Below are 26,512 nucleotides of genomic sequence, written 5' to 3' on the forward strand. Positions count from 1 at the left end.
GGTCTACGGAGCCTTCATGATATAACCCACTGTAACGTCCTTCATAGACCTGGTCTACGGAGCCTTCATGATATAACCCACTGTGACATCCTTCATAGACCTGGTCTACGGAGCCTTCATGACATAACATCCTTCATAGACCTGGTCTACGGAGCCTTCATGATATAACCCACTGTGACATCCTTCATAGACCTGGTCTACGGAGCCTTCATGACATAACATCCTTCATAGACCTGGTCTACGGAGCCTTCATGATATAACCCACTGTAACGTCCTTCATAGACCTGGTCTACGGAGCCTTCATGATATAACCCACTGTGACATCCATCATAGACCTGGTCTACGGAGCCTTCATGACATAACATCCTTCATAGACCTGGTCTACGGAGCCATCATGATATAACATCCTTCATAGACCTGGTCTACGGAGCCTTCATGATATAACCCACTGTGACATCCTTCATAGACCTGGTCTACGGAGCCTTCATGACATAACATCCTTCATAGACCTGGTCTACGGAGCCTTCATGATATAACCCACTGTAACGTCCTTCATAGACCTGGTCTACGGAGCCTTCATGATATAACCCACTGTGACATCCATCATAGACCTGGTCTACGGAGCCTTCATGACATAACATCCTTCATAGACCTGGTCTACGGAGCCTTCATGATATAATATCCTTCATAGACCTGGTCTACGGAGCCTTCATGATATAACCCACTGTGACATCCTTCATAGACCTGGTCTACGGAGCCTTCATGACATAACATCCTTCATAGACCTGGTCTACGGAGCCTTCATGATATAACCCACTGTAAATTCCTTCATAGACCTGGTCTACGGAGCCTTCATGACATAACATCCTTCATAGACCTGGTCTACGGAGCCTTCATGATATAACCCACTGTAACGTCCTTCATAGACCTGGTCTACGGAGCCTTCATGATATAACATCCTTCATAGACCTGGTCTACGGAGCCTTCATGATATAACATCCTTCATAGACCTGGTCTACGGAGCCTTCATGATATAACCCACTGTGACATCCATCATAGACCTGGTCTACGGAGCCTTCATGACATAACATCCTTCATAGACCTGGTCTACGGAGCCTTCATGATATAATATCCTTCATAGACCTGGTCTACGGAGCCTTCATGATATAACCCACTGTGACATCCTTCATAGACCTGGTCTACGGAGCCTTCATGACATAACATCCTTCATAGACCTGGTCTACGGAGCCTTCATGATATAACCCACTGTAAATTCCTTCATAGACCTGGTCTACGGAGCCTTCATGACATAACATCCTTCATAGACCTGGTCTACGGAGCCTTCATGATATAACCCACTGTAACGTCCTTCATAGACCTGGTCTACGGAGCCTTCATGATATAACATCCTTCATAGACCTGGTCTACGGAGCCTTCATGATATAACCCACTGTAACATCCTTTATACATTTACATTACATTTAAGTCATTTAGCAGACGCTCTTATCCAGAGCGACTTACAAATTGGTGCATTCACCTTATGACATCTATAAATGATTAGGACATGTGAACAGTTTTATTCAGAGTTCCAGCGGTGGATCTGATCTGGACCAGAACCAGAATCCTCGTATTCACTACTGAAGTGAATTTGGAAAAACTGAAAGTATTTAATCGAACTCAGAATCAAATAGGCTTCCCAAAAATAACATGGGAAAGTTTATCAGGTGGCCTGATTTCAGATGCGTTCATGGAAGCAGGATTCTTAGGGAAATCGTTCTTCTTGCAAAGCACGTAATCTATTATATTAATCTGACTACACACAATCTATTATATTAATCTGACTACACACAACAAACTATTAGATTAATCTGACTACACAACAAACTATTATATTAATCTGACTATACACAATAAACTATTCCATTAATCTGACTACACAAACTATTATATTAATCTGACTATACACAATAAACTATTCCATTAATCTGACTACACAAACTATTATATTAATCTGACTACACAAACTATTATATTAATCTGACTACACAAACTATTATATTAATCTGACTACACACAAACTATTATATTAAATCTGACTAAACACAACAAACTATTAATCTGACTACACAACAAACTATTATATTAATCTGACTACACAACTATTATATTAATCTGACTACACACAAACTATTATATTAATCTGACTACACACAAACTATTATATTAATCTGACTACACACAAACTATTATATTAATCTGACTAAACACAACAAACTATTAATCTGACTACACAACAAACTATTATATTAATCTGACTACACACAAACTATTATATTAATCTGACTACACACAACAAACTATTCCATTAATCTGACTACACACAACAAACTATTAATCTGACTACACACAAACTATTATATTAAATCTGACTACACACAAACTATTATATTAATCTGACTACACAAACTATTATATTAATCTGACTACACACAAACTATTATATTAATCTGACTAAACACAACAAACTATTAATCTGACTACACAACAAACTATTATATTAATCTGACTACACACAAACTATTATATTAATCTGACTACACACAAACTATTATATTAATCTGACTACACACAAACTATTATATTAATCTGACTAAACACAACAAACTATTAATCTGACTACACAACAAACTATTATATTAATCTGACTACACACAAACTATTATATTAATCTGACTACACACAAACTATTATATTAATCTGACTACACAAACTATTATATTAATCTGACTACACAAACTATTATATTAATCTGACTACACACAACAAACTATTATATTAATCTGACTACACACAAACTATTATATTAATCTGACTACACACAAACTATTATATTAATCTGACTACACACAAACTATTATATTAATCTGACTACACACAAACTATTATATTAATCTGACTACACACAACAAACTATTAATCTGACTACACACAACAAACTATTATATTAATCTGACTACACACAACAAACTATTATATTAATCTGACTACACAAACTATTATATTAATCTGACTACACACAACAAACTATTAATCTGACTACACACAACAAACTATTATATTAATCTGACTACACAACAAACTATTATATTAATCTGACTACACACAAACTATTATATTAATCTGACTACACACAAACTATTATATTAATCTGACTACACACAACAAACTATTATATTAATCTGACTACACACAACAAACTATTATATTAATCTGACTACACACAACAAACTATTATATTAATCTGACTACACAAACTATTATATTAATCTGACTACACAAACTATTATATTAATCTGACTACACACAAACTATTATATTAATCTGACTACACAAACTATTATATTAATCTGACTACACACAAACTATTATATTAATCTGACTAACACAAACTATTATATTAATCTGACTACACAAACTATTATATTAATCTGACTACACACAACAAACTATTATATTAATCTGACTACACACAAACTATTATATTAATCTGACTACACAAACTATTATATTAATCTGACTACACACAACAAACTATTAATCTGACTACACACAAACTATTATATTAATCTGACTACACACAACAAACTATTAATCTGACTACACACAAACTATTATATTAATCTGACTACACACAACAAACTATTAATCTGACTACACACAAACTATTATATTAATCTGACTACACACAACAAACTATTAATCTGACTACACACAAACTATTATATTAATCTGACTACACACAACAAACTATTATATTAATCTGACTACACAACAAACTATTATATTAATCTGACTACACAAACTATTATATTAATCTGACTACACACAAACTATTATATTAATCTGACTACACACAAACTATTATATTAATCTGACTACACACAATAAACTATTGCATTAATCTGACTACACACAAAAAATGTATTATTGTGTGCATGTAACCATACTAATTGTGACATTTGAAAGTCTGCCTAGCAACAATACCTCTTTCCCCCAGTTGGCTGCAGCAGAGAGTTTTGGCATGGTCCTCCTGTGCCCCTGGGGGTGCCTTCGTAAACAGCACCCGATACAGTGCACTACTTTTGACCAGGTTCCAGTGCACTATAATGAATAATGTGGCATTTGGGACAGGCCCCAGCCCAGAGTGTTAAACTCCACGAGGTCTACGGCCCGGACAGAAGGTCTGTCATATGACACGGTCTGCGGCCCGGGCAGAAGGTCTGTCATATGACACGGTCTGCGGCCCGGGCAGAAGGTCTGTCATATGACACGGTCTGCGGCCCGGGCAGAAGGTCTGTCATATGACACGGTCTGCGGCCCGGGCAGAAGGTCTGTCATATGACACGGTCTGCGGCCCGGGCAGAAGGTCTGTCATATGACACGGTCTGCGGCCCGGGCAGAAGGTCTGTCATATGACACGGTCTGCGGCCCGGGCAGAAGGTCTGTCATATGACACGGTCTGCGGCCCGGGCAGAAGGTCTGTCATATGACACGGGGACAGGGACAGCTGCAAGCCAACTGCTGCTGGTGACAATCATAACACACACACACCTCCCCTACTGTTCTAGTTGGACAAGCCTCAAACATCCTTAGTCCTTTTAAGACACATTTCAGTTTCCACTGACAGTCCTTCCTTTAGCCTAGGGCAGGGATCCCCAACTGGTGGCGCACGGCCCGAATTTGGCCCACGGGTGGTTTTATTTGAGTTTCCTGAGCCCAAAACAATGTTTTTTTGAAGGGACGGACGGACGTAAAAAATATTTTTTTTAAACACCGGGAAATCAGCTCCAAGTGATTTGAATTTTGGAAATTTGTTTCCTAACTATTCACACACATAATTAGAGAGATACGTGATCATATAAAAATGTAAGCAAGATTTGAAATTATGTTTTAGTAAAAGATTATATCTGTTTGGGTTTCATGCTGCTAAATTTGCAGTCTACAAATGAGGCTTTTTGTAATTATGTTCCGGACCCCCGACCATTCGCTCAATAATTAAAGTTGATGATCCCTACGACTTAGTCTTTCAATGCTGTGTGGAAAACGTGTCACATAACATGTGGGCCAGAAATACAGGTCAAAGGTCAATAACATGTGGGCCAGAAATACAAGTCAAAGGTCAATAACATGTGGGCCAGAAATACAGGTCAAAGGTCTATAACATGTGGGCCAGAAATACAGGTCAAAGGTCAATAACATGTAGGCCAGATATACAGGTCAAAGGTCAATAACATGTGGGCCAGAAATACAGGTCAAAGGTCTATAACATGTGGGCCAGAAATACAGGTCAAAGGTCAATAACATGTGGGCCAGAAATACAGGTCAAAGGTCAATAACATGTGGGCCAGAAATACAGGTCAAAGGTCTATAACATGTGGGCCATAAATACAGGTCAAAGGTCAATAACATGTGGGCCAAAAATACAGGTCAAAGGTCTATAACATGTAGGCCATAAATACAGGTCAAAGGTCAATAACATGTAGGCCAGATATACAGGTCAAAGGTCTATAACATGTAGGCCAGATATACAGGTCAAAGGTCTATAACATGTAGGCCAGATATACAGGTCAATAACATGTAGGCCAGATATACAGGTCAATAACATGTAGGCCAGATATACAGGTCAATAACATGTAGGCCAGATATACAGGTCAATAACATGTAGGCCAGATATACAGGTCAATAACATGTAGGCCAGATATACAGGTCAAAGGTCAATAACATGTAGGCCAAAAATACAGGTCAAAGGTCAATAACATGTAGGCCAGATATACAGGTCAAAGGTCAATAACATGTAGGCCAAAAATACAGGTCAAAGGTCAATAACATGTGGGCCAGAAATACAGGTCAAAGGTCAATAACATGTAGGCCAGAAATACAGGTCAATAACATGTAGGCCAGATATACAGGTCAAAGGTCAATAACATGTAGGCCAAAAATACAGGTCAAAGGTCAATAACATGTGGGCCAAAAATACAGGTCAAAGGTCTATAACATGTGGGCCAGAAATACAGGTCAAAGGTCAATAACATGTAGGCCAGAAATACAGGTCAAAGGTCAATAACATGTGGGCCAGATATACAGGTCAAAGGTCAATAACATGTAGGCCAGATATACAGGTCAAAGGTCAATAACATGTAGGCCAGATATACAGGTCAAAGGTCAATAACATGTAGGCCAGATATACAGGTCAAAGGTCAATAACATGTAGGCCAGATATACAGGTCAAAGGTCTATAACATGTAGGCCAGAAATACAGGTCAATAACATGTAGGCCAGATATACAGGTCAAAGGTCTATAACATGTCGACCAGATATACAGGTCAATAACATGTAGGCCAGATATACAGGTCAAAGGTCTATAACATGTCGACCAGATATACAGGTCAACGGTTTATGGAAGGCTGATGTGTTTTCCAACTCAACATCCTACCACCACTATCTATGACTCAGACCTCTCTTCAAAAAGGTTAAGCCCGTGATCCTGAGAGCCAGTCATCCAGCCAGTCATCCTGGCAGCCAGTCATCCTGGCAGCCAGTCATCCTGGCAGCCAGTCATCCTGGCAGCCAGTCATCCTGGCAGCCAGTCATCCTGGCAGCCAGTCATCCTGGCAGCCAGTCATCCTGGCAGCCAGTCATCCTGGCAGTGATCCTGGCAGCCAGTCATCCAGCCAGTGATCCTGGCAGCCAGTCATCCAGCCAGTGATCCTGGCAGCCAGTGATCCTGGCAGCCAGTGATCCTGGCAGCCAGTCATCCAGACAGCCAGTCATCCTGGCAGCCAGTCATCCTGGCAGCCAGTCATCCTGGCAGCCAGTCATCCTGGCAGCCAGTCATCCTGGCAGCCAGTCATCCAGCCAGTCATCCAGCCAGTCCTATACACGAGGACAGTTTCCCACTCCTATACACGAGGACAGTTTCCCACTCCTATACACGAGGACAGTTTCCCACTCCTATACACGAGGACAGTTTCCCACTCCTATACACGAGGACAGTTTCCCACTCCTATACACGAGGACAGTTTCCCACTCCTATACACGAGGACAGTTTCCCACTCCTATACACGAGGACAGTTTCCCACTCCTATACACGAGGACAGTTTCCCACTCCTATACACGAGGACAGTTTCCCACTCCTATACACGAGGACAGTTTCCCACTCCTATACACGAGGACAGCTTCCCACTCCTACACGCGAGGACAGTGAGAGGACAGTTTCCCACTCCTATACACGAGGACGGTTTCCCACTCCTATACACGAGGACGGTTTCCCACTCCTATACACGAGGACGGTTTCCCACTCCTATACACGAGGACGGTTTCCCACTCCTATACACGAGGACGGTTTCCCACTCCTATACACGAGGACGGTTTCCCACTCCTATACACGAGGACGGTTTCCCACTCCTATACACGAGGACGGTTTCCCACTCCTATACACGAGGACGGTTTCCCACTCCTATACACGAGGACGGTTTCCCACTCCTATACACGAGGACAGCGAGAGGACGGCTTCCCACTCCTATACACGAGGACAGCGAGAGGACGGCGTCCCACTCCTATACACGAGGACAGCGAGAGGACGGCGTCCCACTCCTATACACGAGGACGGCGTCCCACTCCTATACACGAGGACGGCGTCCCACTCCTATACACGAGGACGGCGTCCCACTCCTATACACGAGGACGGCGTCCCACTCCTATACACGAGGACGGCGTCCCACTCCTATACACGAGGACGGCGTCCCACTCCTATACACGAGGACGGCTTCCCACTCCTATACACGAGGACGGCTTCCCACTCCTATACACGAGGACGGTTTCCCACTCCTATACACGAGGACGGTTTCCCACTCCTATACACGAGGACGGTTTCCCACTCCTATACACGAGGACGGTTTCCCACTCCTATACACGAGGACGGTTTCCCACTCCTATACACGAGGACGGTTTCCCACTCCTATACACGAGGACGGTTTCCCACTCCTATACACGAGGACGGTTTCCCACTCCTATACACGAGGACGGTTTCCCACTCCTATACACGAGGACGGTTTCCCACTCCTATACACGAGGACGGTTTCCCACTCCTATACACGAGGACGGTTTCCCACTCCTATACACGAGGACGGTTTCCCACTCCTATACACGAGGACGGTTTCCCACTCCTATACACGAGGACGGTTTCCCACTCCTATACACGAGGACGGTTTCCCACTCCTATACACGAGGACGGTTTCCCACTCCTATACACGAGGACGGTTTCCCACTCCTATACACGAGGACGGTTTCCCACTCCTATACACGAGGACGGTTTCCCACTCCTATACACGAGGACGGTTTCCCACTCCTATACACGAGGACGGTTTCCCACTCCTATACACGAGGACGGTTTCCCACTCCTATACACGAGGACGGTTTCCCACTCCTATACACGAGGACGGTTTCCCACTCCTATACACGAGGACGGTTTCCCACTCCTATACACGAGGACGGTTTCCCACTCCTATACACGAGGACGGTTTCCCACTCCTATACACGAGGACGGTTTCCCACTCCTATACACGAGGACAGTGAGAGGACGGTTTCCCACTCCTATACACGAGGACAGTGAGAGGATAGTTTCTGTGAACACTCCTTCTAGAAGCCATAGAGGACATGTTGTGGAATGTGGTCAAGCTAGAGTGAGTGAGAGGGTTGCTGTGACTAATGCTTTTTTTAGTATGTAACCCTGACACACGACCCCTCCCTCTCTCTGCCCTGACACACGACCCCTCCCTCTCTCTGCCCTGGACTCCCTGACACACGACCCCTCCCTCTCTCTGCCCTGGACTCCCTGACACACGACCCCTCCCTCTCTCTGCCCTGGACTCCCTGACACACGCCCCCTCCCTCTCTCTGCCCTGGACTCCCTGACCCCTCCCTCTCTCTGCCCTGGACTCCCTGACACACGACCCCTCCCTCTCTCTGCCCTGGACTCCCTGACACACGACCCCTCCCTCTCTCTGCCCTGGACTCCCTGACACACGACCCCACCCTCCCTCCCTCTCTCTGCCCTGGACTCCCTGACCCCTCCCTCTCTCTGCCCTGGACTCCCTGACACACGACCCCACCCTCCCTCCCTCTCTCTGCCCTGGGCTCTATGAGCAGCAACCATAGAGATAGAATAGAGGTCTCGTCTTTGTAGCTGTGCCATTATAATGGCGTGTGTGACAGAACGATGTCTTATATTCATCTAGAGTCCTCTTCCCACCTCTATGAGCAGCAGTATGGTTCACGTCACAGCTAAATGAGAAGAGTGACCCAAACCACGACACCTAATATATGTGACTATACATGGTCCACTAGTCCAGACCAAACATCACGATAATATATCACGATAATACATTATGATCAGACTACGGCCATTGACAAGTTCTCAGCTCTCGTTTTAAAAGGTTTTCCCAACACAGGAACACAAGTTCTCAGCTCTCGTTTTAAAAGGTTTTCCCAACACAGGAACACAAGTTCTCAGCTCTCGTTTTAAAAGGTTTTCCCAACACAGGAACACAAGTTCTCAGCTCTCGTTTTAAAAGGTTTTCCCAACACAGGAACACAAGTTCTCAGCTCTCGTTTTAAAAGGTTTTCCCAACACAGGAACACAAGTTCTGTATTCAAATCATCAGAGTTTAAGCAGACAAACAAATACACAGAAGAAGAAAAAGCATCCGTCTCTTACCTGATCACTTCCTTCCGGGTCTCGATCAGTTTGACCAGGTCCTTGTCGAAGTACTCCTCTTCCTGGTCGTTCCCGGCACCCTCCCGTTCCGCCGTTTCCACACGCTGCTTGTGCACCCTGCTGGATATGTGGTTGGCGTAGTCCGTTAGGCTCACCATGGTCACCCGGCACACCCGGCACTCATGGCCGCAGTCCCTGGGGAGGGAAGGGGACAGCGGACTCTCAATAAACCCCTCTGGCATGGTGATATGTGCTTCTAGTCACAACTGGTCTGGTCTCCCTGTTCGTCTGCAGAGCACTTGGACAATACCCGGCTCTAGGTTTAAGGAATTATTCAATGTAATAAAAAGGAAAGGAGATTACTCAACAATCCTTAGTAAGAAAAATACTCTTCCCGTTTCTTTAATTCTTCAGAGATCAGGAGGCAAAATTATGTATTATTTCTGTCGTTTAAGAGTTAAGATCAGCTGGTTAAGTCTTCATGAACTTCTTCTAGGCTTCTAGTTGTTTCCAGCGGGCCGGTGGCGGCAGTTTGGCGTAGGGCAGGAGGCTGTGTGTCGTCGGCAGCAGGGTAACATTAATCCCACGATACTACACAGCCATCCAGGCAGGTTAAGGGAGCACGGGCCGTGCTGTGGCCGATGTGGAGACAGGCACACCCTCTTAGGCAGGGAGGGACAGCAGCCTCAGCCTAGCGTGCTGCTGCTGTCATGGTGGTAGTCTGCTGTGCTCTGGGGCTGTGCTCAGTCAGCCGCTCTCTATTTCTGCTATGCACCTCAGATAACAACCCCCCCCCACCTCAGATAACCTCCCCACCCCCCCCACCCACGTTATCCTACTGAATACCCAACTGTGGAGCTGCTTCGCCTGTGAACCAATCGTGAGGCTGGTTGTAACCGGAGCCGTGGCCAAGTAACAGCTGTAGATAATTCACCAAAGAAGTGTGCATCCTATATGGCCCCCTATTCGCTATATAGCGCACTACTGTTGATCAGAGCCCTCTATAGGGGCTAGGGTTTAATTTAGGACGCCTTACACAAACCCTCTCCCGGTATGTCTCGCTGTAGAGAGGGGCTGAGAGGTACCGTGACTTTATTGGCAAGAGGTTCAACCCTCTCAGAAGAACTGTCATTGTTATACTGACCTCGGCTCCCTGACGTTCTGTTAACTCATTGATTAGGTTCGGATGTGGGGGGGGGGGGTTGATTTGGAAGTGCACTGTTTTGTCTTGTGCAATAGTACGAAGGGCACAAGGGCCCAAAATAACAAACAATGATAATCAAAGTTGAATATCGTAATCAGTGAATCAAAAAACAATGGGTTCAATAATGTAATCAGTGAATCAATACAGGCTAAATATAAATATCTTTGCATATAGTCTCTAATCAAAAATGTGTTTTTCATAGGTTTGTGGTGGACAGCAATTCTCACTTGATTAAAAAAAAATGAAGAAAAAAAGGGAATAATGTCTACAAGTGCACGTCCATTTTACTGTCAATGACAAAGACGTTAATTCAGTTTAAATAAAGGAACAATATTTTAAAGTCATAAGAGTTACATCTCAACTAGACTCGGAACTCATGATAATATAATATACTGATTTATCTTAAAACAACCAGAACTAACAAATGTTGGCAAAAATTATAACACATTCCCCTCTCCCTTCTCCTAGATGGTACAGTTAAGAGCCTCTCCCCTAGATGGTACAGTTAAGAGCCTCTCCTTTCTCCTAGATGGTACAGTTAAGAGCCTCTCCTTTCCCCTAGATGGTACAGTTAAGAGCCTCTCCCCTAGATGGTACAGTTAAGAGCCTCTCCCCTAGATGGTACAGTTAAGAGCCTCTCCTTTCTCCTAGATGGTACAGTTAAGAGCCTCTCCCCTAGATGGTACAGTTAAGAGCCTCTCTCCTAGATGGTACAGTTAAGAGCCTCTCCTTTCTCCTAGATGGTACAGTTAAGAGCCTCTCCTCTCTCCTAGATGGTACAGTTAAGAGCCTCTCCTCTCTCCTAGATGGTACAGTTAAGAGCCTCTCCTTTCTCCTAGATGGTACAGTTAAGAGCCTCTCCTCTCTCCTAGATGGTACAGTTAAGAGCCTCTCCTTTCTCCTAGATGGTACAGTTAAGAGTCTCTCCTCTCTCCTAGATGGTACAGTTAAGAGCCTCTCCTTTCTCCTAGATGGTACAGTTAAGAGCCTCTCCTTTCTCCTAGATGGTACAGTTAAGAGCCTCTCTCCTAGATGGTACAGTTAAGAGTCTCTCCTCTCTCCTAGATGGTACAGTTAAGAGCCTCTCCTCTCTCCTAGATGGTACAGTTAAGAGTCTCTCCTCTCTCCTAGATGGTACAGTTAAGAGTCTCTCCTCTCTCCTAGATGGTACAGTTAAGAGCCTCTCCCCTAGATGGTACAGTTAAGAGCCTCTCTCCTAGATGGTACAGTTAAGAGTCTCTCCTCTAGATGGTACAGTTAAGAGCCTCTCTCCTAGATGGTACAGTTAAGAGCCTCTCCCTTCTCCTAGATGGTACAGTTAAGAGTCTCTCCTCTCTCCTAGATGGTACAGTTAAGAGTCTCTCCTCTCTCCTAGATGGTACAGTTAAGAGTCTCTCCTCTCTCCTAGATGGTACAGTTAAGAGCCTCTCCCTTCTCCTAGATGGTACAGTTAAGAGCCTCTCCTTTCTCCTAGATGGTACAGTTAAGAGTCTCTCCTTTCTCCTAGATGGTACAGTTAAGAGCCTCTCCTTTCTCCTAGATGGTACAGTTAAGAGCCTCTCCTCTCTCCTAGATGGTACAGTTAAGAGCCTCTCCTCTCCCCTAGATGGTACAGTTAAGAGCCTCTCCTCTCTCCTAGATGGTACAGTTAAGAGTCTCTCCTTTCTCCTAGATGGTACAGTTAAGAGCCTCTCCTCTCCCCTAGATGGTACAGTTAAGAGCCTCTCCCCTAGTTGGTACAGTTAAGAGTCTCTCCTCTCTCCTAGATGGTACAGTTAAGAGCCTTTCTCCTAGAAGGTACAGTTAAGAGCCTCTCCCCTAGATGGTACAGTTAAGAGCCTTTCTCCTAGATGGTACAGTTAAGAGCCTCTCCCCTAGATGGTACAGTTAAGAGCCTCTCCCCTAGATGGTACAGTTAAGAGCCTCTCCTCTAGATGGTACAGTTAAGAGCCTCTCCTTTCTCCTAGATGGTACAGTTAAGAGCCTCTCCTTTCTCCTAGATGGTACAGTTAAGAGCCTCTCCCCTAGATGGTACAGTTAAGAGCCTTTCTCCTAGATGGTACAGTTAAGAGCCTCTCCTTTCTCCTAGATGGTACAGTTAAGAGCCTCTCCCCTAGATGGTACAGTTAAGAGCCTTTCTCCTAGATGGTACAGTTAAGAGCCTCTCCCTTCTCCTAGATGGTACAGTTAAGAGCCTCTCCTCTAGATGGTACAGTTAAGAGCCTCTCCTTTCTCCTAGATGGTACAGTTAAGAGCCTCTCCTTTCTCCTAGATGGTACAGTTAAGAGCCTCTCCTTTCTCCTAGATGGTACAGTTAAGAGCCTCTCCTTTCTCCTAGATGGTACAGTTAAGAGTCTCTCCTCTCCCCTAGATGGTACAGTTAAGAGTCTCTCCTCTCTCCTAGATGGTACAGTTAAGAGCCTCTCCTTTCTCCTAGATGGTACAGTTAAGAGCCTCTCCTTTCTCCTAGATGGTACAGTTAAGAGCCTCTCCCTTCTCCTAGATGGTACAGTTAAGAGCCTCTCCTTTCTCCTAGATGGTACAGTTAAGAGCCTCTCCTCTAGATGGTACAGTTAAGAGCCTCTCCTCTCTCCTAGATGGTACAGTTAAGAGTCTCTCCTCTCTCCTAGATGGTACAGTTAAGAGCCTCTCCTCTAGATGGTACAGTTAAGAGCCTCTCCTTTCTCCTAGATGGTACAGTTAAGAGCCTCTCCTTTCTCCTAGATGGTACAGTTAAGAGCCTCTCCTTTCTCCTAGATGGTACAGTTAAGAGCCTCTCCTCTCTCCTAGATGGTACAGTTAAGAGTCTCTCCTCTCTCCTAGATGGTACAGTTAAGAGTCTCTCCTCTCTCCTAGATGGTACAGTTAAGAGTCTCTCCTCTCTCCTAGATGGTACAGTTAAGAGCCTCTCCTCTCTCCTAGATGGTACAGTTAAGAGTCTCTCCTCTCTCCTAGATGGTACAGTTAAGAGTCTCTCCTCTCTCCTAGATGGTACAGTTAAGAGCCTCTCCTCTCTCCTAGATGGTACAGTTAAGAGCCTCTCCTCTCTCCTAGATGGTACAGTTAAGAGCCTCTCCTCTAGATGGTACAGTTAAGAGCCTCTCTCCTAGATGGTACAGTTAAGAGCCTCTCCCTTCTCCTAGATGGTACAGTTAAGAGCCTCTCCTTTCTCCTAGATGGTACAGTTAAGAGCCTCTCCCTTCTCCTAGATGGTACAGTTAAGAGCCTCTCCCTTCTCCTAGATGGTACAGTTAAGAGCCTCTCCTCTCTCCTAGATGGTACAGTTAAGAGCCTCTCCTTTCTCCTAGATGGTACAGTTAAGAGCCTCTCCTTTCCCCTAGATGGTACAGTTAAGAGCCTCTCTCCTAGATGGTACAGTTAAGAGCCTCTCCTCTAGATGGTACAGTTAAGAGCCTCTCCTCTCTCCTAGATGGTACAGTTAAGAGCCTCTCTCCTAGATGGTACAGTTAAGAGCCTCTCTCCTAGATGGTACAGTTAAGAGCCTCTCTCCTAGATGGTACAGTTAAGAGCCTCTCTCCTAGATGGTACAGTTAAGAGCCTCTCCTTTCTCCTAGATGGTACAGTTAAGAGCCTCTCCTTTCCCCTAGATGGTACAGTTAAGAGCCTCTCCTTTCTCCTAGATGGTACAGTTAAGAGCCTCTCCTTTCTCCTAGATGGTACAGTTAAGAGCCTCTCCTCTCTCCTAGATGGTACAGTTAAGAGCCTCTCCCCTAGATGGTACAGTTAAGAGCCTTTCTCCTAGATGGTACAGTTAAGAGTCTCTCCTCTCTCCTAGATGGTACAGTTAAGAGCCTCTCCTCTCCCCTAGATGGTACAGTTAAGAGCCTCTCTCCTAGATGGTACAGTTAAGAGCCTCTCCTTTCTCCTAGATGGTACAGTTAAGAGCCTCTCCTCTCTCCTAGATGGTACAGTTAAGAGCCTCTCCTTTCTCCTAGATGGTACAGTTAAGAGCCTCTCCTCTCTCCTAGATGGTACAGTTAAGAGCCTCTCCTCTCTCCTAGATGGTACAGTTAAGAGCCTCTCTCCTAGATGGTACAGTTAAGAGTCTCTCCTCTCTCCTAGATGGTACAGTTAAGAGCCTCTCCCCTAGATGGTACAGTTAAGAGTCTCTCCTCTCTCCTAGATGGTACAGTTAAGAGCCTCTCCTCTCTCCTAGATGGTACAGTTAAGAGCCTCTCCCTTCTCCTAGATGGTACAGTTAAGAGCCTCTCCTCTCTCCTAGATGGTACAGTTAAGAGTCTCTCCTCTCTCCTAGATGGTACAGTTAAGAGCCTCTCCCTTCTCCTAGATGGTACAGTTAAGAGTCTCTCCTCTCTCCTAGATGGTACAGTTAAGAGCCTCTCCCCTAGATGGTACAGTTAAGAGTCTCTCCTCTCTCCTAGATGGTACAGTTAAGAGCCTCTCCTCTCTCCTAGATGGTACAGTTAAGAGCCTCTCCTCTCTCCTAGATGGTACAGTTAAGAGCCTCTCCCCTAGATGGTACAGTTAAGAGTCTCTCCTCTCTCCTAGATGGTACAGTTAAGAGCCTCTCCCTTCTCCTAGATGGTACAGTTAAGAGTCTCTCCTCTCTCCTAGATGGTACAGTTAAGAGCCTCTCCCCTAGATGGTACAGTTAAGAGTCTCTCCTCTCTCCTAGATGGTACAGTTAAGAGCCTCTCCCCTAGATGGTACAGTTAAGAGTCTCTCCCCTAGATGGTACAGTTAAGAGTCTCTCCTCTCTCCTAGATGGTACAGTTAAGAGCCTCTCCTTTCTCCTAGATGGTACAGTTAAGAGCCTCTCCTTTCTCCTAGATGGTACAGTTAAGAGCCTCTCCTCTCCCCTAGATGGTACAGTTAAGAGTCTCTCCTCTCCCCTAGATGGTACAGTTAAGAGCCTCTCCTCTCTCCTAGATGGTACAGTTAAGAGCCTCTCCCTTCTCCTAGATGGTACAGTTAAGAGCCTCTCCCTTCTCCTAGATGGTACAGTTAAGAGCCTCTCCTCTCCCCTAGATGGTACAGTTAAGAGTCTCTCCTTTCTCCTAGATGGTACAGTTAAGAGCCTCTCCCCTAGATGGTACAGTTAAGAGCCTCTCTCCTAGATGGTACAGTTAAGAGCCTCTCCTTTCTCCTAGATGGTACAGTTAAGAGCCTCTCCTTTCTCCTAGATGGTACAGTTAAGAGCCTCTCCTCTCCCCTAGATGGTACAGTTAAGAGTCTCTCCTCTCTCCTAGATGGTACAGTTAAGAGCCTCTCCCCTAGATGGTACAGTTAAGAGCCTTTCTCCTAGATGGTACAGTTAAGAGCCTCTCCCCTAGATGGTACAGTTAAGAGCCTCTCCCCTAGATGGTACAGTTAAGAGCCTTTCTCCTAGATGGTACAGTTAAGAGCCTCTCCCCTAGATGGTACAGTTAAGAGCCTCTCCCCTAGATGGTACAGTTAAGAGCCTCTCCTCTAGATGGTACAGTTAAGAGCCTCTCCTTTCTCCTAGATGGTACAGTTAAGAGCCTCTCCTTTCTCCTAGATGGTACAGTTAAGAGCCTCTCCCCTAGATGGTACAGTTAAGAGCCTTTCTCCTAGATGGTACAGTTAAGAGCCTCTCCCTTCTCCTAGATGGTACAGTTAAGAGCCTCTCCTCTAGATGGTACAGTTAAGAGCCTCTCCTCTCTCCTAGATGGTACAGTTAAGAGTCTCTCCTCTCTCCTAGATGGTACAGTTAAGAGCCTCTCCTCTCTCCTAGATGGTACAGTTAAGAGCCTCTCCTCTAGATGGTACAGTTAAGAGCCTCTCCTCTAGATGGTACAGTTAAGAGCCTCTCCCTTCTCCTAGATGGTACAGTTAAGAGCCTCTCCCTTCTCCTAGATGGTACAGTTAAGAGCCTCTCCCTTCTCCTAGATGGTACAGTTAAGAGCCTCTCCTCTCTCCTAGATGGTACAGTTAAGAGCCTCTCCTTTCTCCTAGATGGTACAGTTAAGAGCCTCTCCTTTCCCCTAGATGGTACAGTTAAGAGCCTCTCTCCTAGATGGTACAGTTAAGAGCCTCTCCTCTAGATGGTACAGTTAAGAGCCTCTCCTCTCTCCTAGATGGTACAGTTAAGAGCCTCTCCTTTCAACTAGATGGTACAGTTAAGAGCCTCTCTCCTAGATGGTACAGTTAAGAGCCTCTCTCCTAGATGGTACAGTTAAGAGCCTCTCTCCTAGATGGTACAGTTAAGAGCCTCTCCTTTCTCCTAGATGGTACAGTTAAGAGCCTCTCCTCTCTCCTAGATGGTACAGTTAAGAGCCTCTCCTTTCTCCTAGATGGTACAGTTAAGAGCCTCTCCTTTCTCCTAGATGGTACAGTTAAGAGCCTCTCTCCTAGATGGTACAGTTAAGAGCCTCTCTCCTAGATGGTACAGTTAAGAGCCTCTCTCCTAGATGGTACAGTTAAGAGCCTCTCTCCTAGATGGTAGAGTTAAGAGCCTCTCTCCTAGATGGTACAGTTAAGAGCCTCTCCTTTCTCCTAGATGGTACAGTTAAGAGCCTCTCCCCTAGATGGTACAGTTAAGAGTCTCTCCTCTCTCCTAGATGGTACAGTTAAGAGCCTCTCCTTTCTCCTAGATGGTACAGTTAAGAGCCTCTCTCCTAGATGGTACAGTTAAGAGCCTCTCTCCTAGATGGTACAGTTAAGAGCCTCTCTCCTAGATGGTACAGTTAAGAGCCTCTCTCCTAGATGGTACAGTTAAGAGCCTCTCTCCTAGATGGTACAGTTAAGAGCCTCTCTCCTAGATGGTACAGTTAAGAGCCTCTCTCCTAGATGGTACAGTTAAGAGCCTCTCTCCTAGATGGTACAGTTAAGAGCCTCTCTCCTAGATGGTACAGTTAAGAGCCTCTCTCCTAGATGGTACAGTTAAGAGCCTCTCTCCTAGATGGTACAGTTAAGAGCCTCTCCTTTCTCCTAGATGGTACAGTTAAGAGCCTCTCCTCTCTCCTAGATGGTACAGTTAAGAGCCTCTCCTCTCTCCTAGATGGTACAGTTAAGAGCCTCTCCTTTCTCCTAGATGGTACAGTTAAGAGCCTCTCCTTTCTCCTAGATGGTACAGTTAAGAGTCTCTCCTCTCTCCTAGATGGTACAGTTAAGAGCCTCTCTCCTAGATGGTACAGTTAAGAGCCTCTCCTCTAGATGTTACAGTTAAGAGCCTCTCCTTTCTCCTAGATGGTACAGTTAAGAGCCTCTCCTTTCTCCTAGATGGTACAGTTAAGAGCCTCTCCTCTCTCCTAGATGGTACAGTTAAGAGCCTCTCCTTTCTCCTAGATGGTACAGTTAAGAGCCTCTCCTCTAGATGTTACAGTTAAGAGCCTCTCCTTTCTCCTAGATGGTACAGTTAAGAGCCTCTCCTTTCTCCTAGATGGTACAGTTAAGAGCCTCTCCTCTCTCCTAGATGGTACAGTTAAGAGCCTCTCCTTTCTCCTAGATGGTACAGTTAAGAGTCTCTCCTCTCTCCTAGATGGTACAGTTAAGAGCCTCTCTCCTAGATGGTACAGTTAAGAGCCTCTCTCCTAGATGGTACAGTTAAGAGCCTCTCCTTTCTCCTAAATGGTACAGTTAAGAGCCTCTCCTTTCCCCTAGATGGTACAGTTAAGAGCCTCTCCTTTCTCCTAGATGGTACAGTTAAGAGCCTCTCCCCTAGATGGTACAGTTAAGAGCCTCTCCTTTCTCCTAGATGGTACAGTTAAGAGCCTCTCCTTTCTCCTAGATGGTACAGTTAAGAGCCTCTCCTTTCTCCTAGATGGTACAGTTAAGAGCCTCTCCTCTAGATGGTACAGTTAAGAGCCTCTCCCCTAGATGGTACAGTTAAGAGCCTCTCCTTTCTCCTAGATGGTACAGTTAAGAGCCTCTCCTTTCTCCTAGATGGTACAGTTAAGAGCCTCTCCTCTAGATGGTACAGTTAAGAGCCTCTCCTTTCTCCTAGATGGTACAGTTAAGAGTCTCTCCTCTCTCCTAGATGGTACAGTTAAGAGCCTCTCCTCTCTCCTAGATGGTACAGTTAAGAGCCTCTCCCTTCTCCTAGATGGTACAGTTAAGAGCCTCTCCTCTCTCCTAGATGGTACAGTTAAGAGTCTCTCCTCTCTCCTAGATGGTACAGTTAAGAGCCTCTCTCCTAGATGGTACAGTTAAGAGCCTCTCCTCTCCCCTAGATGGTACAGTTAAGAGTCTCTCCTCTCTCCTAGATGGTACAGTTAAGAGCCTCTCCTTTCTCCTAGATGGTACAGTTAAGAGCCTCTCCCTTCTCCTAGATGGTACAGTTAAGAGCCTCTCCTCTCTCCTAGATGGTACAGTTAAGAGTCTCTCCTCTCTCCTAGATGGTACAGTTAAGAGCCTCTCCTCTCTCCTAGATGGTACAGTTAAGAGTCTCTCCTCTCTCCTAGATGGTACAGTTAAGAGTCTCTCCTTTCTCCTAGATGGTACAGTTAAGAGCCTCTCCTTTCTCCTAGATGGTACAGTTAAGAGCCTCTCCCCTAGATGGTACAGTTAAGAGTCTCTCCTCTCTCCTAGATGGTACAGTTAAGAGCCTCTCCCCTAGATGGTACAGTTAAGAGCCTTTCTCCTAGATGGTACAGTTAAGAGCCTCTCCCCTAGATGGTACAGTTAAGAGCCTCTCCCCTAGATGGTACAGTTAAGAGCCTTTCTCCTAGATGGTACAGTTAAGAGCCTCTCCCCTAGATGGTACAGTTAAGAGCCTCTCCCCTAGATGGTACAGTTAAGAGCCTCTCCTCTAGATGGTACAGTTAAGAGCCTCTCCTTTCTCCTAGATGGTACAGTTAAGAGCCTCTCCTTTCTCCTAGATGGTACAGTTAAGAGCCTCTCCCCTAGATGGTACAGTTAAGAGCCTTTCTCCTAGATGGTACAGTTAAGAGCCTCTCCCTTCTCCTAGATGGTACAGTTAAGAGCCTCTCCTCTAGATGGTACAGTTAAGAGCCTCTCCTCTCTCCTAGATGGTACAGTTAAGAGTCTCTCCTCTCTCCTAGATGGTACAGTTAAGAGCCTCTCCTCTCTCCTAGATGGTACAGTTAAGAGCCTCTCCTCTAGATGGTACAGTTAAGAGCCTCTCCTCTAGATGGTACAGTTAAGAGCCTCTCCCTTCTCCTAGATGGTACAGTTAAGAGTCTCTCCTCTCTCCTAGATGGTACAGTTAAGAGCCTCTCCCTTCTCCTAGATGGTACAGTTAAGAGCCTCTCCTCTCTCCTAGATGGTACAGTTAAGAGCCTCTCCTTTCTCCTAGATGGTACAGTTAAGAGCCTCTCCTTTCCCCTAGATGGTACAGTTAAGAGCCTCTCTCCTAGATGGTACAGTTAAGAGCCTCTCCTCTAGATGGTACAGTTAAGAGCCTCTCCTCTCTCCTAGATGGTACAGTTAAGAGCCTCTCCTTTCTCCTAGATGGTACAGTTAAGAGCCTCTCTCCTAGATGGTACAGTTAAGAGCCTCTCCTCTAGATGGTACAGTTAAGAGCCTCTCCTCTAGATGGTACAGTTAAGAGCCTCTCCCTTCTCCTAGATGGTACAGTTAAGAGCCTCTCCTTTCTCCTAGATGGTACAGTTAAGAGCCTCTCCTTTCTCCTAGATGGTACAGTTAAGAGCCTCTCCTTTCTCCTAGATGGTACAGTTAAGAGCCTCTCCTCTCTCCTAGATGGTACAGTTAAGAGTCTCTCCTCTCTCCTAGATGGTACAGTTAAGAGTCTCTCCTCTCTCCTAGATGGTACAGTTAAGAGTCTCTCCTCTCTCCTAGATGGTACAGTTAAGAGCCTCTCCTCTCTCCTAGATGGTACAGTTAAGAGTCTCTCCTCTCTCCTAGATGGTACAGTTAAGAGTCTCTCCTCTCTCCTAGATGGTACAGTTAAGAGCCTCTCCTCTCTCCTAGATGGTACAGTTAAGAGCCTCTCCTCTCTCCTAGATGGTACAGTTAAGAGCCTCTCCTCTAGATGGTACAGTTAAGAGCCTCTCTCCTAGATGGTACAGTTAAGAGCCTCTCCCTTCTCCTAGATGGTACAGTTAAGAGCCTCTCCTTTCTCCTAGATGGTACAGTTAAGAGCCTCTCCCTTCTCCTAGATGGTACAGTTAAGAGCCTCTCCCTTCTCCTAGATGGTACAGTTAAGAGCCTCTCCTCTCTCCTAGATGGTACAGTTAAGAGCCTCTCCTTTCTCCTAGATGGTACAGTTAAGAGCCTCTCCTTTCCCCTAGATGGTACAGTTAAGAGCCTCTCTCCTAGATGGTACAGTTAAGAGCCTCTCCTCTAGATGGTACAGTTAAGAGCCTCTCCTCTCTCCTAGATGGTACAGTTAAGAGCCTCTCTCCTAGATGGTACAGTTAAGAGCCTCTCTCCTAGATGGTACAGTTAAGAGCCTCTCTCCTAGATGGTACAGTTAAGAGCCTCTCTCCTAGATGGTACAGTTAAGAGCCTCTCCTTTCTCCTAGATGGTACAGTTAAGAGCCTCTCCTTTCCCCTAGATGGTACAGTTAAGAGCCTCTCCTTTCTCCTAGATGGTACAGTTAAGAGCCTCTCCTTTCTCCTAGATGGTACAGTTAAGAGCCTCTCCTCTCTCCTAGATGGTACAGTTAAGAGCCTCTCCCCTAGATGGTACAGTTAAGAGCCTTTCTCCTAGATGGTACAGTTAAGAGTCTCTCCTCTCTCCTAGATGGTACAGTTAAGAGCCTCTCCTCTCCCCTAGATGGTACAGTTAAGAGCCTCTCTCCTAGATGGTACAGTTAAGAGCCTCTCCTTTCTCCTAGATGGTACAGTTAAGAGCCTCTCCTCTCTCCTAGATGGTACAGTTAAGAGCCTCTCCTTTCTCCTAGATGGTACAGTTAAGAGCCTCTCCTCTCTCCTAGATGGTACAGTTAAGAGCCTCTCCTCTCTCCTAGATGGTACAGTTAAGAGCCTCTCTCCTAGATGGTACAGTTAAGAGTCTCTCCTCTCTCCTAGATGGTACAGTTAAGAGCCTCTCCCCTAGATGGTACAGTTAAGAGTCTCTCCTCTCTCCTAGATGGTACAGTTAAGAGCCTCTCCTCTCTCCTAGATGGTACAGTTAAGAGCCTCTCCCTTCTCCTAGATGGTACAGTTAAGAGCCTCTCCTCTCTCCTAGATGGTACAGTTAAGAGTCTCTCCTCTCTCCTAGATGGTACAGTTAAGAGCCTCTCCCTTCTCCTAGATGGTACAGTTAAGAGTCTCTCCTCTCTCCTAGATGGTACAGTTAAGAGCCTCTCCCCTAGATGGTACAGTTAAGAGTCTCTCCTCTCTCCTAGATGGTACAGTTAAGAGCCTCTCCTCTCTCCTAGATGGTACAGTTAAGAGCCTCTCCTCTCTCCTAGATGGTACAGTTAAGAGCCTCTCCCCTAGATGGTACAGTTAAGAGTCTCTCCTCTCTCCTAGATGGTACAGTTAAGAGCCTCTCCCTTCTCCTAGATGGTACAGTTAAGAGTCTCTCCTCTCTCCTAGATGGTACAGTTAAGAGCCTCTCCCCTAGATGGTACAGTTAAGAGTCTCTCCTCTCTCCTAGATGGTACAGTTAAGAGCCTCTCCCCTAGATGGTACAGTTAAGAGTCTCTCCCCTAGATGGTACAGTTAAGAGTCTCTCCTCTCTCCTAGATGGTACAGTTAAGAGCCTCTCCTTTCTCCTAGATGGTACAGTTAAGAGCCTCTCCTTTCTCCTAGATGGTACAGTTAAGAGCCTCTCCTCTCCCCTAGATGGTACAGTTAAGAGTCTCTCCTCTCCCCTAGATGGTACAGTTAAGAGCCTCTCCTCTCTCCTAGATGGTACAGTTAAGAGCCTCTCCCTTCTCCTAGATGGTACAGTTAAGAGCCTCTCCCTTCTCCTAGATGGTACAGTTAAGAGCCTCTCCTCTCCCCTAGATGGTACAGTTAAGAGTCTCTCCTTTCTCCTAGATGGTACAGTTAAGAGCCTCTCCCCTAGATGGTACAGTTAAGAGCCTCTCTCCTAGATGGTACAGTTAAGAGCCTCTCCTTTCTCCTAGATGGTACAGTTAAGAGCCTCTCCTTTCTCCTAGATGGTACAGTTAAGAGCCTCTCCTCTCCCCTAGATGGTACAGTTAAGAGTCTCTCCTCTCTCCTAGATGGTACAGTTAAGAGCCTCTCCCCTAGATGGTACAGTTAAGAGCCTTTCTCCTAGATGGTACAGTTAAGAGCCTCTCCCCTAGATGGTACAGTTAAGAGCCTCTCCCCTAGATGGTACAGTTAAGAGCCTTTCTCCTAGATGGTACAGTTAAGAGCCTCTCCCCTAGATGGTACAGTTAAGAGCCTCTCCCCTAGATGGTACAGTTAAGAGCCTCTCCTCTAGATGGTACAGTTAAGAGCCTCTCCTTTCTCCTAGATGGTACAGTTAAGAGCCTCTCCTTTCTCCTAGATGGTACAGTTAAGAGCCTCTCCCCTAGATGGTACAGTTAAGAGCCTTTCTCCTAGATGGTACAGTTAAGAGCCTCTCCCTTCTCCTAGATGGTACAGTTAAGAGCCTCTCCTCTAGATGGTACAGTTAAGAGCCTCTCCTCTCTCCTAGATGGTACAGTTAAGAGTCTCTCCTCTCTCCTAGATGGTACAGTTAAGAGCCTCTCCTCTCTCCTAGATGGTACAGTTAAGAGCCTCTCCTCTAGATGGTACAGTTAAGAGCCTCTCCTCTAGATGGTACAGTTAAGAGCCTCTCCCTTCTCCTAGATGGTACAGTTAAGAGCCTCTCCCTTCTCCTAGATGGTACAGTTAAGAGCCTCTCCCTTCTCCTAGATGGTACAGTTAAGAGCCTCTCCTCTCTCCTAGATGGTACAGTTAAGAGCCTCTCCTTTCTCCTAGATGGTACAGTTAAGAGCCTCTCCTTTCCCCTAGATGGTACAGTTAAGAGCCTCTCTCCTAGATGGTACAGTTAAGAGCCTCTCCTCTAGATGGTACAGTTAAGAGCCTCTCCTCTCTCCTAGATGGTACAGTTAAGAGCCTCTCCTTTCAACTAGATGGTACAGTTAAGAGCCTCTCTCCTAGATGGTACAGTTAAGAGCCTCTCTCCTAGATGGTACAGTTAAGAGCCTCTCTCCTAGATGGTACAGTTAAGAGCCTCTCCTTTCTCCTAGATGGTACAGTTAAGAGCCTCTCCTCTCTCCTAGATGGTACAGTTAAGAGCCTCTCCTTTCTCCTAGATGGTACAGTTAAGAGCCTCTCCTTTCTCCTAGATGGTACAGTTAAGAGCCTCTCTCCTAGATGGTACAGTTAAGAGCCTCTCTCCTAGATGGTACAGTTAAGAGCCTCTCTCCTAGATGGTACAGTTAAGAGCCTCTCTCCTAGATGGTAGAGTTAAGAGCCTCTCTCCTAGATGGTACAGTTAAGAGCCTCTCCTTTCTCCTAGATGGTACAGTTAAGAGCCTCTCCCCTAGATGGTACAGTTAAGAGTCTCTCCTCTCTCCTAGATGGTACAGTTAAGAGCCTCTCCTTTCTCCTAGATGGTACAGTTAAGAGCCTCTCTCCTAGATGGTACAGTTAAGAGCCTCTCTCCTAGATGGTACAGTTAAGAGCCTCTCTCCTAGATGGTACAGTTAAGAGCCTCTCTCCTAGATGGTACAGTTAAGAGCCTCTCTCCTAGATGGTACAGTTAAGAGCCTCTCTCCTAGATGGTACAGTTAAGAGCCTCTCTCCTAGATGGTACAGTTAAGAGCCTCTCTCCTAGATGGTACAGTTAAGAGCCTCTCTCCTAGATGGTACAGTTAAGAGCCTCTCTCCTAGATGGTACAGTTAAGAGCCTCTCTCCTAGATGGTACAGTTAAGAGCCTCTCCTTTCTCCTAGATGGTACAGTTAAGAGCCTCTCCTCTCTCCTAGATGGTACAGTTAAGAGCCTCTCCTCTCTCCTAGATGGTACAGTTAAGAGCCTCTCCTTTCTCCTAGATGGTACAGTTAAGAGCCTCTCCTTTCTCCTAGATGGTACAGTTAAGAGTCTCTCCTCTCTCCTAGATGGTACAGTTAAGAGCCTCTCTCCTAGATGGTACAGTTAAGAGCCTCTCCTCTAGATGTTACAGTTAAGAGCCTCTCCTTTCTCCTAGATGGTACAGTTAAGAGCCTCTCCTTTCTCCTAGATGGTACAGTTAAGAGCCTCTCCTCTCTCCTAGATGGTACAGTTAAGAGCCTCTCCTTTCTCCTAGATGGTACAGTTAAGAGCCTCTCCTCTAGATGTTACAGTTAAGAGCCTCTCCTTTCTCCTAGATGGTACAGTTAAGAGCCTCTCCTTTCTCCTAGATGGTACAGTTAAGAGCCTCTCCTCTCTCCTAGATGGTACAGTTAAGAGCCTCTCCTTTCTCCTAGATGGTACAGTTAAGAGTCTCTCCTCTCTCCTAGATGGTACAGTTAAGAGCCTCTCTCCTAGATGGTACAGTTAAGAGCCTCTCTCCTAGATGGTACAGTTAAGAGCCTCTCCTTTCTCCTAAATGGTACAGTTAAGAGCCTCTCCTTTCCCCTAGATGGTACAGTTAAGAGCCTCTCCTTTCTCCTAGATGGTACAGTTAAGAGCCTCTCCCCTAGATGGTACAGTTAAGAGCCTCTCCTTTCTCCTAGATGGTACAGTTAAGAGCCTCTCCTTTCTCCTAGATGGTACAGTTAAGAGCCTCTCCTTTCTCCTAGATGGTACAGTTAAGAGCCTCTCCTCTAGATGGTACAGTTAAGAGCCTCTCCCCTAGATGGTACAGTTAAGAGCCTCTCCTTTCTCCTAGATGGTACAGTTAAGAGCCTCTCCTTTCTCCTAGATGGTACAGTTAAGAGCCTCTCCTCTAGATGGTACAGTTAAGAGCCTCTCCTTTCTCCTAGATGGTACAGTTAAGAGTCTCTCCTCTCTCCTAGATGGTACAGTTAAGAGCCTCTCCTCTCTCCTAGATGGTACAGTTAAGAGCCTCTCCCTTCTCCTAGATGGTACAGTTAAGAGCCTCTCCTCTCTCCTAGATGGTACAGTTAAGAGTCTCTCCTCTCTCCTAGATGGTACAGTTAAGAGCCTCTCTCCTAGATGGTACAGTTAAGAGCCTCTCCTCTCCCCTAGATGGTACAGTTAAGAGTCTCTCCTCTCTCCTAGATGGTACAGTTAAGAGCCTCTCCTTTCTCCTAGATGGTACAGTTAAGAGCCTCTCCCTTCTCCTAGATGGTACAGTTAAGAGCCTCTCCTCTCTCCTAGATGGTACAGTTAAGAGTCTCTCCTCTCTCCTAGATGGTACAGTTAAGAGCCTCTCCTCTCTCCTAGATGGTACAGTTAAGAGTCTCTCCTCTCTCCTAGATGGTACAGTTAAGAGTCTCTCCTTTCTCCTAGATGGTACAGTTAAGAGCCTCTCCTTTCTCCTAGATGGTACAGTTAAGAGCCTCTCCCCTAGATGGTACAGTTAAGAGTCTCTCCTCTCTCCTAGATGGTACAGTTAAGAGCCTCTCCCCTAGATGGTACAGTTAAGAGCCTTTCTCCTAGATGGTACAGTTAAGAGCCTCTCCCCTAGATGGTACAGTTAAGAGCCTCTCCCCTAGATGGTACAGTTAAGAG

The 26,512-nt window shown here is 45.5% G+C and overlaps 1 protein-coding gene across 3 annotated transcripts in view; it reads right to left on the minus strand.

Moving 5' to 3' along the window:
* The window catches only part of znf106a (zinc finger protein 106a), a 76,880-nt gene that overhangs the window by 36,002 nt on the left and 14,366 nt on the right, over positions 1-26,512 (minus strand). For all 3 annotated transcript variants that reach the window (XM_055865630.1, XM_055865632.1, XM_055865633.1), the window contains exon 4: positions 9,776-9,970. In XM_055865630.1, coding sequence (XP_055721605.1) covers positions 9,776-9,970 — 195 coding nt within the window. The remainder of the gene's footprint in view (positions 1-9,775; positions 9,971-26,512) is intronic.

This window comes from Salvelinus fontinalis, chromosome 16, assembly GCF_029448725.1.
Source record: "Salvelinus fontinalis isolate EN_2023a chromosome 16, ASM2944872v1, whole genome shotgun sequence".
NCBI lineage: Eukaryota > Metazoa > Chordata > Actinopteri > Salmoniformes > Salmonidae > Salvelinus > Salvelinus fontinalis.